The 13391-nt window shown below is 34.9% G+C and overlaps 1 protein-coding gene, 1 long non-coding RNA gene and 1 other non-coding gene across 3 annotated transcripts; 2 read left to right on the top strand and 1 right to left on the bottom strand.

The window, feature by feature from the left end:
* Positions 1–4927: 4927 nt before the first annotated feature.
* LOC112283203 (transcription elongation factor SPT4 homolog 2) lies at positions 4928–7222 on the bottom strand. The gene is made up of 5 exons (XM_024521631.3): positions 6633–7222; positions 6205–6296; positions 5867–5922; positions 5304–5365; positions 4928–5174 (listed from the first exon to the last, which is right to left on the bottom strand). The coding sequence occupies exons 1-5, from the start codon at positions 6717–6719 to the stop codon at positions 5130–5132; spliced, it is 342 nt and encodes a 113-aa protein (XP_024377399.1). The 5' UTR covers positions 6720–7222; the 3' UTR covers positions 4928–5129.
* A 668-nt stretch (positions 7223–7890) lies between these two features.
* Positions 7891–7964, top strand: TRNAN-GUU (transfer RNA asparagine (anticodon GUU)). The gene has a single exon. It is a non-coding gene; the product is annotated as a tRNA-Asn (tRNA).
* Positions 7965–9376: 1412 nt separating this feature from the next.
* LOC141045497 (uncharacterized) lies at positions 9377–11250 on the top strand. Its single transcript, XR_012217665.2, has 2 exons — positions 9377–9701; positions 9819–11250. It is a non-coding gene; the product is annotated as an uncharacterized LOC141045497 (long non-coding RNA).
* The last annotated feature ends 2141 nt before the right edge of the window (positions 11251–13391 follow it).

Raw genomic sequence — 13391 nt, 5'->3', positions numbered from 1 at the left:
TTAAGGTGGCACCAAAATAGGTTGAAATAGTTTATTGACTAGTACATATATGATATTGATAAATAGACATTGGAGCATACTAAGAATCTTACAAATCTAGTAAAAAATATTTGATGCTCTTCATCAACAATATCTATTAAAACTAAAATGAAGAATAATAAATTTCTGATATTAAAATTTAAAAAAAAAAAAAAAAAAAAAAAAAAACACACAACAACAACAACAACAACAACAACAATTTAAAAAAAATGTATTCTATCTTCTATCTTCTATCTTTGTTTGTAGTTTCTTTGTATGTATATTGTTAAGAAGATGGAAAACCAACAATCAACAAATTCAATTCAAAAGCTATTATTTATTGATTTATTGATCAAAACATTATAATTATCGGAGCCTTTAAGATAACATAATACAGATGAAGATTCTTAAAAACAAGATATTATTTCTTAAATAGATGGTGAGATATAATACATTTAGTATCACAACATTGGAAAAAAATTCCAATGTTTGATAATTTTATTAGAGGTAGGAACAATTCTTGATGGAATTATAAATATTATATTTGAAGGGAATTACAAAGGCTTCAACAATGATCAAATAATATAGTGGTCTTTTTGTCCTAAAATAGGATATTATCAATGACTAAGAAGACCTATCAACTATCTTCAAAAGGAACAAAGATTAGAATATGTGGCAAATATAATTTATTGCATCTTGAATTTCATCAATATGGAATCACAACTCCTTATAGAACTTATTTTTAAAAGAAAAGGTAATATCATAGACATATATATATTAACTTTAATAATTATCTAGATAATATAAATAGATAGAAGTAAATTAAAATAAATAAATTTAATAATATCTTATAGAAAAGCTTTCTAAAATCTTCATAGAAGCAGATTTGATTTTATATGTATTTGTAGCTGATTGATAGGTTTAAAACTTGGCCAATAAATTAGCCATGTATGGCATATGTTGATAGCTTGTAGTGAAAGCTAACTATGTAGCATACATATAGAAAACTACCTTACAAATTAAAACACATGTCTTTCAAGTTGGACACATGTCAGAGGTCCTATAGAACATTGTTATATAGCTCCTAGTTAGATAGTATATATAGAGGCAAGAATGAAACTTACTTCACTCTTATCAATGCCTTTCAAGTCTTTAGTCTTATTTCAAAACTTTTTAGTCTTCTAGTCTTTTGCAATATCCATTCTAATTTAATATTATATTATTTTTAAGTAATTTTTTAGTCTTTTCAAGAGGCACAAGAGTGTCTTGATCTTTTAGTCTTTTGAGATTCATATCCTTAATATTGTCCATGTAAATCACAAAATATGACTTATTGACATTCTCCATTAAGTTTTTATTTAATATCCTTAATTAAAACTTAGCTACAAAATAAAATAGAATATTAGTGAAATCAATTAATTTGAAATATATTTTAAAGAATATTATATTATTAATATTTAATAATTATTAATTATTAATATTTAATAATTATTAATTATTAATATTTAATAATTAACATTTAACAATTTTCAAATGGTATATAATTTCATATTTGATTTGTGCTATTTCATTGTATTGATTATGAGATTGCTAGTTTGTACTTATTATATAATGTTTTTAACATCCATGAAGCACTAGATGCAATAAAAATCAATTATCTCCACAATGGCTGCTTATTACTAATATACTAGGAGTAGAAGACAAGATGTTTAATAGTTTTGACAATATCCTTAAGTAGATTTGACAAGAATTTTATCCCTACTTCAATACCAATTAAAATCTTCTACCTATTTATTATACAACCACTCCATCTATTATGTTTGTTTAAATCTCTAACTAGGTCCAATCTTAGAAATTATTTTCTTCCTATTTTTAAATTATTTGTGGTTAGAAGAAATAATATTTTTTTATTCTATAATAATGGCCATAATTTTTTCCATGGTCATTCTACCACCAATTAGCTTTTGTACAATTTGCATTCATGCTACAGTAAAAGTTTGTCAAGAAGATGCAAACTACACTTTCAGATAAATTCTTCTTATTATTGTTAGCTTCATCCATGATCATCTATTACAAAATCTTGATATATTGTGTTGATACATATCTAAGCTTGCACTTGTGTCCATGCCAATTTTCTTTCTCTTATTGCTTCTTCTCATGGATTTTAACTTCTTTATGTTTCTATTTTTTCTTCTCATCCTTTCTTTCATCTTTATTCTCTTGTCTATGTGCAAACTTTGCTATAATAGGCAATGAAGAAAAGATAGTCAATATTTTTCCACTTATTGAAAACTCCTTGATATTTAGAGGTAATAGTTGTATAGTTGGATGTGATATAATTTAATACATCAAGCAAACTAAAAATAAATTATATTTATAACAATATAACCTAATGCATAAGATAAAAAAAAATCCTTTGTGTATTTAGTCACATTTGTACAAGCATGTCATCCAATCCATCTATTTATTTCAATATTGTGAGCTTCTTTAAACTCATTCCTTTGCTTTATTTAATAAAACAGCCACATTTAATTGCCATATTTAAGTAAATAATCAATTATTATATGTAAACATGGATAATTTTTATTAAAAATTTAAAGACCAAATCTATTTTAAGTCTTTTGTATGTACATACAAAGTCCACACCACTTTCATAAGAAGTAGGAATACCAAGATTACAATACCAAGAAATAATATTACTTCAATATATATAAGATGCACCTATATATATTACTTCAATGTATATAAGGTATTGGTCATATAAAATTCTAATAATGAATTTAATGACAAAATAAAATGTAATTTTTTGTGTGCATCTATTTAAATACAAATTAGCTTGAATTTGTTTCTTTTACCAAAAAAAACAAAAAACAAAAACAAAAAACAAAAAACAAAAACAAAGTAGAAAATTCAATAATTGAAGGAAAAAGAAAAAAAAAAAAAAAAAAAATCAATATTGACAAGTTTACATACAGGATGTCAAATTCACAAAAATTTCCACATCTTGCAAGTAAACTTGTCAAATAAACGAGCAAAGGCTTCACCTAAATGAGAGCTATTCAAATTTATACATATCCTCTGAGATATGTACTTTATTTAAACAAACAAGGTATCTATTGAATAAATAGAGTTATAATAATACATTCAAAAGATAGACCTCTACAACTGCAAAAGAATTGATGCCAAAAAGGACTTGCATATTGAAGTGGGGAGAGGCATCTTCTTGCTTAATAATGTATGTATGTAAGAAAGAAATATAAAAAAAATTGTCTCATCTGTATTTAAGGTTAGATGCTTATTTATAAGATGACTCTCATATAATGCAATCTTTGAGAAAAATGTCTAATTCGGATTTCATTACCTTAATCAGTTGCACAAAATTGCCACAATTAGTAAATCAAGTATAGCCTTGTAATAGGTCCTGCCCACAATAGCTATCACCATTACTTCCAGAAGCAGCTAGAGAGCTCTTTTCTATGAATAATATATATCATACTAATTAAGAATGCACACTATTCAAATTTACACAATAATTGCACATATTGGTTTAGAAATATAACAACATTTGTTTGATTTTAAAAATAATTAATTAATTAATGAAATTACATGGAAGATGTCTATGCTATAAAAAGGAGTGTTCACCAAAAATTTCTAAAATTTATCATTGTTAAATCATTTTAAGAATTAAGTATATATAAATAAACATATAACCTATATTTTTCAACGGCTTTTGAATTTCTAAAGAACACAAGGTTATAAATCCCAACATATCTATAATTTAACCTCCTACTTAATACCACAAGTGATTACTAAGTAAAACTTAAAACAATACGAATTGTAATAATTTAATACACTACATTTTAATGTGCATTTTAACACAAACTATGGTGATGAGGTGCTTAGTCCCATTGCGGGTTGTGATCCTCGCAGTTCCCCATTCCAGCATAACCTTGGATATTAATTTTCAACCAGCTACGGGCTTGAGATTTGCTATCAGATAGATCCTGCGAAACATAGTCTCCATGATCTCAGACAGAAATTGCAGGCGGAACCACCCATGCAACAAACAAACAAACAAACAGCGCCATGATATCCAGCAAGCGAGCAGAATCCCCCGCCCCCCCCCCCCCTCATGCGTTGGTGGCAAATTTTTCAACCCAATTGCACAAAGTAATGCTTTGTTTTAGCAAGATAGTTCTACGAGGGTTATCGTCAGCAGCGGAAATTCAAGAAAACATTCAAACGACACAGAGTGAACCACAAGGGACTCATCACATGCTTGCAGTCAAATGCAGAACCACTAGATATTAGGAGATGCAACAAGTTTCTCATTCCAGAGAAGCTTTTTCAATATCGCACTTTCAGCGAACCACACTCTGAGCCACCCATCGTTCAATGATTATCTGAACTTGTGTTTTGTGAGCACATAGCAATTTCAGGTTATTATCCAAATAACAGCTTAGGCAGTTGACTAGTACTTAGTTGCCTCCTCAGATGTTGTGTTCAGGACTCCATGTATGTTGTTCCACAACCTGCGCTGTGGCTTTCACGTACTATTTTATCATTACTCAATCCGCACTTGGCCTTGCGCATAAAATTTTCTTTTTTTAGTTTCAGTGCTACTTTCTACATGTGCTCCATACGTGACCAAGGGAGAAATATGAATACTTCAACCCTAGCGGATTCAGATTGAGTGATTTGAAAGAATGTTATGGTAATTTGTGGTATGTGTTAGATAAACGTGGGATTACAGTGCTTGAACTTAAAAACAGAAGAGCCATACAATAGCACATAAACGAAATTCAAGCAGCATTGGTTTCAGTAAGATCCACGATATTCTTTAGTTCAAAACAAAATTAGGAGATAATTTCCACACCAACTTATCTTCTGTTCTGAATGCAACAGTCTCTTGACTGAACGGGCACCATATTTTAACATGGTATCAATGTACAATTACTGTTTGTGTAAAGCCAATCGGCACATTGTTGACTTTTTCAGTAGATCCATCGTAGCAACATCATCTCTACCTTTGCATCAAGAACTCTTGCAATTGATGATTAGGAGGAAGGTATTAAAACACTCCCAAAACTCGTATAGATTATATAGTGGCCCTAAGACCGTGGCACATACCGAATGTTATTATCATCGCAAATAGCCTGCAAAAAGCGATCAGAAGTAGAAGTTAACAGAAAATACAAAAGAATGCCAACATAAATTACCAACAATCACGAAAGGAAATATAATTAAAAATTGTGAAAGAGCCATGTGTGTGAAAACGAGAGTACCTGCATTTCTTCAGATAGTTCACCAGTGACAGTGAGCGCATAGCAACCAGGAACAAATTTACCTGCACGAAGAAGAAAATGATATGTCAGCTGATTCCTGTAGCAGTTTATACGAAAGTTTGTGTGCATTCAACCAGAAAACAGATAAATTTATACAGGTGTACAAACTATGCACTCTTAGCATGATTCTGGCACGGATATCTCATCAGATGCTCCAAGTAATACAGGAAACCAACTACATTGAGAATCCCTACACAGCGTAAGTCTAAGCACACCAGACTAGAACAAGACCATCCTTGCCTTCTAGCAACTCAAAACTAGGACTAGCCGGTACTGACCAGAGCCCATGAATCCAATAACCTACCACACCTCAGTGGATCCAACGTAAAAATGCATGCTTCTTAATCCATTACGGCACAACGGAGACTAACAAGCAGCACATCCTTAGATTTTTCATTGATTATAAAACCAGATACACCATAAAGCTGACCATTCACATGGGAACCACCACAAGAAGCCTGTTCAGTTGATTAGCAAAACGTGAAAAGAAAATGGCAACATACTTATTCGCAGCCATCGAGATGCCCAGCTACTTGTCGGATCCATGCATGAGATTACCCTGCAAGAAGTTGGCATTCATGAGATGCAAAACTGTTGTAACGTGTAGCGCTAAACTAGGCCAATTTTAGCATGACTCGACTAATATATCGAAGAAATCGAGACAAATAAATTGTGATACGAAAAAGACAATTAAGTGGGTGTAACGTCGCACAAGAATCAGTTTAAAGCATAGTCCTGCAGCCATTAATACCGGATGAGACATGTGAAGTTAGCATCGTGATCAACTTATTAACTATAGTTGGACATTGCCTAACCATTGGAAATTAGCAAGATCGCCTACCCTGCAAAGTTGGGAGTTGTGCACTCCAAGACACGATCGTGATCCTTATCCATGTTGAAGAACAAACAATTCTCGCAGCCATTTTCCTTAAACTGGATTTCGCAACACATGTGAAGACAAGCTTAGTATATACCTCAATGTATCAAACTAGACATTTAGAGGTCAACTCAACCTGCGATTCCACTAGTTCAACTTTGCATTCCGAGTAAGGATTTTTTTTACTTCTACTACGTCAAGCTCTAATTAAGTTGGTTTTTTTCTTCTGGAGCACTAATCTGGATTAAAAGGCTCCCCAACGTCAGGAGCAAGGGCATGCACTGCATTAGCAAATGAGGAAGATCAATCCAGAAACTAAAATGCCTCCAAACGTCTTCTTCATGAATTGTTCTAATTTAGGCTACATGCAAAAGAGAGCTAAACAAACCAACCTGATCGTAGGTTTTCATGAGAGAGCACCGCAAACAAACGCGCAATTCGCGACCGAAGCTTGTCGGCACTTGCGCGGCGCCTGCCATATTCCCCTTCCAGAACTCTACTGCCTATTGCCAAAAATCTTAGCAGTAGTCGCGAAACGGTCCAATTCCGTGCCCAAATTCGATCACCCGAAACCTAAACCCTAAACCTAGCCAATAATCTTCACAGTTACACTCGAGAGTTGGACAGGCCGCAGGCGTAATGTAAACGGCCGTCGACAATTTACTTCCACCAATTCAATGTACTAGATAATAGACGACCAAAACCTACAAACATCGAACTTTTCGCCAGTCATCTACGGCTCCAATACAAAAACTGTTCAGCAGAAAGCCCAAAAAATCCAAGCGCAACCCTGACAACGCACCTTCCGTTGAAACAGGATTACAATGCCCTAAGTTGACGAGGAGTGAGCACCAACAACGTGAAAAATGCGGCAGATGACGTAAGGGTACACTAATTTACAAGTAGAGGAATTTAAGGAACCAAGACGAAGGGCAAGGAAGCTAAAAGCTAATACAAAGAAAGCAGCAAGTCTAAGCGATGTTGTGCCGAGTAATGAGAGAACTACAACAGAAGAATGTGAAAACACCGTTCAGTTTGAATGAGTGCTAGAATGATGCTCGGATGAAACCTAGGTGCATACGATACCCGGGCATCGACGAAGCTTTCCCATATTAACGGGTATACATCGATCCTCTCACAGCATCAAAGGGCGGATTCTGCTCGTTAAGAACGGATACATCAGCTTTAGGTTTCTGGAGGTGGCATTTGGTCAGAGAGCCAGACAGCAAAGGTTTCTGCATAAGCTTTTCGTGGGTCCAAGAAGAGTCTAAGAGTAGCAAATGATGCTATGCAACCTGCTTCTCACTGACGATTGCAGATTCAAGTGGCATCACGCGAGAGACAACGGCCATAGTGAGGAGGCGAATCCAATGTTTGTCGTCTAGACAAGGTGACTATACGCAGCGCCTGTTGAACAGCTTCGACGCGCACTTCACCGCGTGCAGTGAGGTAGCTTCGGTCAAGGTAAACGCTGCAACCCCTTCCCAATTCTCAACAAGAGAGGATGCTGAGGCCTAAACGGTAGGAACAGTGATGACGACAACATTCAAGATAATCCATGCGCGGCAAGACCGTACCTGTGTAAGAAATATCTCGCTGTGTATTTAAAATACCTAGTAAATTTCTAGCGATGACCACATTGGCGCAGCGGCTGGATTAGCTCAGTTGGTTAGAGCGTGTGGCTGTTAACCACAAGGTCGGAGGTTCGACCCCTCCATCTAGCGAAGACTGTTTGTGTGAACGTCAGAAGTGATTATACCGACTGCGCTCCTTCTGCATTCCCAACACTGCGCCCTGATTCTCTTTTCTGTTCCATCGAGGAGTACTAAATGAAATAAACCAAACACATTATTAATCCATTAATATTAATCCATGCTTAAGCAGATTTAAATAACTCCAGTTAATTAGAAAAATTATAAACATGAGTTATGATGACTTTGTTAAATAATATTTTGGTTTAAATTTAGATAACTGTTAAGTGGACACCCCCCTTTTACTGCATGGACATCCCCTTTTCTTTGTGCCACTCAGCCCCGCATGTACACATTAATTTTTTTATTTACACTAGAAACATTGAGAGTAAACTTTCAATAAAAGATAAGGTGGACATCCCCCTTTACTATGAGGACATCTCCTCCATGCCTCATACACACAGTAATATCATCATCATATTAGTATTATTTAATTTACGGCCTTGCCCATCTCAACAATTGTGGACAATTGTGTTTATAATGCCCAATTTCTCTACTCTCTCTAGTAATTTTTCTTTTACCATTCTCCACCAATTTGACTATAGAAGATTCTTGTTGAGTAGATTAAAAATTTAGCCTTGCAAAGTATAGTAGCTAAACTAACCTTTCACAATTACTGAAAAAAAACAATGTTGCTAAATATGGATGTAATAATATGACTGATATTATTGTGCATATGTGGGAGTGTGTGACATGGAGGTGTCCATGTTATAAAAGGGGGTCTCTATGTAAGAGTTCCTTTTAAAAACACAAATAATTTTAAAACACTATTGTAAAACACAAATAATTTTTTAATGTATACAACTTCACCTAAACTCATGGCTCAATTATCAAAATAATTCTACAAAATTTTGATTAAAAAATAAATAATTGATTAATTTGATGAGGGTGTTAATAAATTAATGCAAAATCATGTATTTAATAAAATAAAAAACATTTTTAATTGATCAAAGTAATTTCTTAATCATTTTTATTCAAAAACTGATTGACCTGGTTATTGAATCATACTATTCAAGATCCAAAATGAATGTTTTACATTACACTATTTTAGTAACAGTTCAGTAACATTATAACATTTTGTGGAAGCTCACGTCACTTGTCCATTCTCAAACAGAATGCTATAATCACCACAAATACTTAAAAAACAAATATCTGTCCATTCCTTCATACTAAAAGAATTAGTGAATTTGAATCCATTCTTAAGCTTCAATTTTAAACCTTGAGGTGTAGCCATAAACAAAAGGGATCAATTCAATGCAAGAGTCCGTATTTATTTAAATTAGTGTTTCACAGCCAAGGTTCTCATCCACGAATAATCTCGTCGAATATGGATGACCGTCCTCGTTCATCTATTTAATCGCGGAACAGTCTGGTTCCGTAACGGCTCGAGGTGTTAGTAATCGCGACGATTTGTCTCGATCTTCGCGGTCACCTTGTCAGGATTGTTTTTTAGGAGTGGGACGAAGATTCTTACTCAGGGCCCGTCAGAATTTATCCATGAGTTCATTGAACCACTGCTGATATCGCTTTCTCACGAAGGGTCGGCTTCCGGGTCTTTTTTGTTGTGTCCTAGGTGTCGTAGCCTCCAAATTTAGAGCGGTCGTTCCTGGAATCCGAAGGATCCTATGCGGATAGCTTTTTTTGCGCGTTCGGAGGAATCACATAGCTAATTCGGCAAGTTTGACGTCAGTGGTCGATATCCTTTTCCAGGTAATAAGTCTGGAAAGGTTTGAATGTTTCCGTTTGATTTCCTGATAAGATTGAACTCAGACCTTGCGTTTTATGAATTGGATTTGGATTCTTAACATGATCATCACGCATGAGGAGATGGTGAGTTTGGAGATGGCCTACGACACCGCACTTCTTGTGAAGGCAACCACTTGTCAGTTCTTCCTCAATGGGTGATTTCTTAGTGTACGAACAATGTTTCAAACTTTGGCCGAGCGAGTTGTTCAACATTTTGGACTCAATCCACGCAAACTCCAGGCTTAAGGATGTTGAAAAGACGATGGATATGACGTCTGCGGAGTTTGTTGACAATTCGCAAGTTCAACCTTTCAAGGATGGACCTAGAGGCGGAATGTGGAACGTGCTCGTCTGCTTTGGGAATGGCACTAGAATGTCTAAGAGGTATTGTCTCGTCAACAAAAAGAACATAAAAAAAAATTATGCAGATGTAAACACTAACTGTTAAACATCCAAATTGCAAGGGATTTGGACTAGGGTTTGGAAGATTCGCGAGTACCTAGAAATACACGAAGATGGCCAGTCTGCACTTAAGCCGCTGAGAGAAATGGAGTACTTGAACACCTCTTATATTGGTCATCGGCATATGAACCCAGTGCGGGCTGTGTACGTAACACTGGAAATACATTTGACGGATGAGGGTTGTAATCATTTCAAAATCCATTGGCTATGGTTCCGTGGCGAAGTTAGAACAAAAATTTGACGACAGGCCACCAAGCTACTTTGATGATATTCATGCTGTTGTATTTTGACGGATTGAGCTTGCACACAAACTAGTTGTATGGTGAGAAACTTTCACTTCACGCTTGGGTTATCCTCGCAGCATTCATTCACTCCCTGGACTCCCAATTTCATGACTCATGGTTTAATTGAACAGGATAATGGTTGTACACATGTTTTCCAGAAACATTGAGTCAGTCTCAAGCTTTAGTATGACCCAAGTTCGAAAGATTCCACTTGTGTAGTTTAGCTGCAGTACTTGGCACTGGCAATGATTGAAGTAGCAGACATCCCGAACTACGCTTGCCGTTGAACAAACTTGGATTTACGGATCGGAATCAACAGATAGGTGAGATCCTTCATGAAAAGAAACTTCATTGTCGAAGGCACTGTCAGCATGCTGTGCTGAAAGTATCAAGCTGGTGCTGAAACATTTTTTTGAGATGCTTCTATCGAGGCACTGCCAACAAAATCTGCATTTTAAGACTGAAAGTGGGGCTTAGTTGACCAAAGTATCATTTTCGCAATTAGAGGTTGGATCGAAATTGAAGCAAAAGGCGAAAGAGCGAAACAGCGAAAGAGCGAAGATACGCACCAGCTATGACGAACTCTAGGTATAGCATTTTACAAATGTCACGTGCAAATTTGTTTACTTAGTAGTATGTAAAAGGGAGGTGATGTTGTACAACCAATCTTGCAGAGGCTTACTACAATGGCCCAGTTTATAACATTAATGTCATGAATCAAACACGTCAGTGAATGAACAATCAAGGTAAATCCTTGAATGAGATGATTTTGAGTTGCACTTGCAGATTCTAAAAACATGTTCAACATTACAAACAACAGTATTCACAATAACTATACTCAATTTCACTGTAGATCGAGAAAAATATCCAGTAATTAACATTAGTAAAGTTCCCAGGTCTAGAAATTATCTATTTTCCGCAGACGGTGAGCGGATGATTCGGTTTCTTACATTGCTCATGGAAACAAGATCAAACTCTTTGAATGTGAAGGGAAAACTGAATACAACCGACACAAAAACAACATCGATTATGTCAACTGTAATCTGAGTTCATCGTCAACCACCTGCTACAGAATCGGATGCAATGGAATAACGATTCCAGACAGAGTGTGGCAGTAGGGGAACGTCTCCTCCTGAAGCGTCGATTATCGTTTTGGTTGTTTTTCTTCGTGTCAGCGATGGCATCCAGGGGCTGCGCCGGAGCCTTTGAATGCGGGGCAATGCGCCAACGTCTCTTCCGAGGTCCAGGCCCCGGAGCCGAGACACACGAAAAAAATAACTGCCCCGTTCCAACCAGAATCCGAGGGCGGGAGCTTGGCGGGGATTCGGCCCCATAATGGGCGGGACGCATGGCGGGAAGTGCATCTAAAATTTGAATGGGCCGAGTCGACGTGTGCATAAGGACAAAAAGCCAAAGTCTTCACAAGGTCAACTCCATGTCGCCTTCGTGGAAAGACAAGCCCAGTCCCTCGACCAAGACCCTCCCCAGACTCGTTACTCATGTCAAACCGTCTTGGTTCCCATTATCGATCGATTTCATTCATCCATCGATGCTGACGAGGCATTTTTCCTGTGAGTGTGACGTGGTTCCCGCATCATTCAGATACCTTTTTGGTTTGTAACTGTGGGTCTTGAAGGGGCCTATAAACTTAAGAAGGAGTATCTAGTCGAAATAGTGTGCATTAACTAATGTCCGTATTTTAACATGATCACTTTATCCCTGAGAACAATAATAGGAATGATTTGATTTTGACGTTGATTTTGATCTGGTTGACAGGTAGATTTATTTGCTTTTCAAATTGTAGTAAATGTTCATGCTCGTGGATATTAAAATTTTATTGTGATGTAGTGTTTTTCAAAGGAAATTTCATGTTTAATTTTTTACAGCTGGGGATGTTAATCTTACGAGTATAATTTTCAAACTTGGAATTTGGAACTAAATGTGTGTATTTTACATTTCGACAAAGAGTGTCATGAGAGAAAAAAAAATGTATGTATGTATGTATGTATGTATGTATAATGAGTAACATGTAAAACAAAATATGCTACACAAAAAACTGGTTTGAAAATATATACACCATAAGAATCAAAATTATAAAATAATATAATAATACTAGTATAATAAAAGTTTATAAAGTTGTCATTTTAAAAACATTCGTAGATATTCTGTAAAAACCATGTATTTGACACTTTCTACTTTTTCTCAAAAAAACATGCATTATTTTTTATATATATAAATATACGAAATTTTATATTATATATAAAAAATAAAAAGGTAATCTATGAATAACAACGTAAACACAATTCAAAACTTGAAAAAAAAAAAAATGTGATTCTTGAATTGCAAATGACATCAAATGTATCTATTAGTTACTCTTAGATTACAAAGCAGTGACAGCACATTACTTTGTGACAAACTTTAGAAGGTATTTTTTTTAAAACGTTACTGAAAGTCAGTTTGGAACTAGTCACTATTATTTGAAAAATATTTTGTGCTTGGGAAATATCTAAGAATTTTTATACGTTTCATTCTTTAAGAATGACTTCTAGAATATAATCAGACATTAAAATTCACAATCTAGTATGTCAAGTGGTCTATATTGTAATTAAATAAAATTAAAATTAAAATTTTGAGTTGTTATGTTACACACATATATGGAATCCAAATAACAGTCATTTTTTGTATTTCAAATCTCTCATAGAAACTATCATAAATTTGGGTACATATTTTATAGCTTCCTTTATTTGATGGTATTACTTTTCAACGGAATTGTGCGTTATCACTACATACACATTAACAAAATGATAAAATAATACAAGTATAGGTTAAACATCAAATATTAAAAATGAGTGTACATCTTCTGAACTAATCTTCTTTAAAACAAAACTGTTAAAATTGTTCCCATTGG

This window comes from Physcomitrium patens, chromosome 6 (genome assembly GCF_059467195.1).
Source record: "Physcomitrium patens ecotype Gransden chromosome 6, ASM5946719v1, whole genome shotgun sequence".
Classification (NCBI taxonomy): Eukaryota; Viridiplantae; Streptophyta; class Bryopsida; order Funariales; family Funariaceae; genus Physcomitrium; species Physcomitrium patens.
The sequence above is the reverse complement of the archived record's forward strand: the minus strand, read 5'-3'. Positions and strand labels throughout refer to the sequence as shown.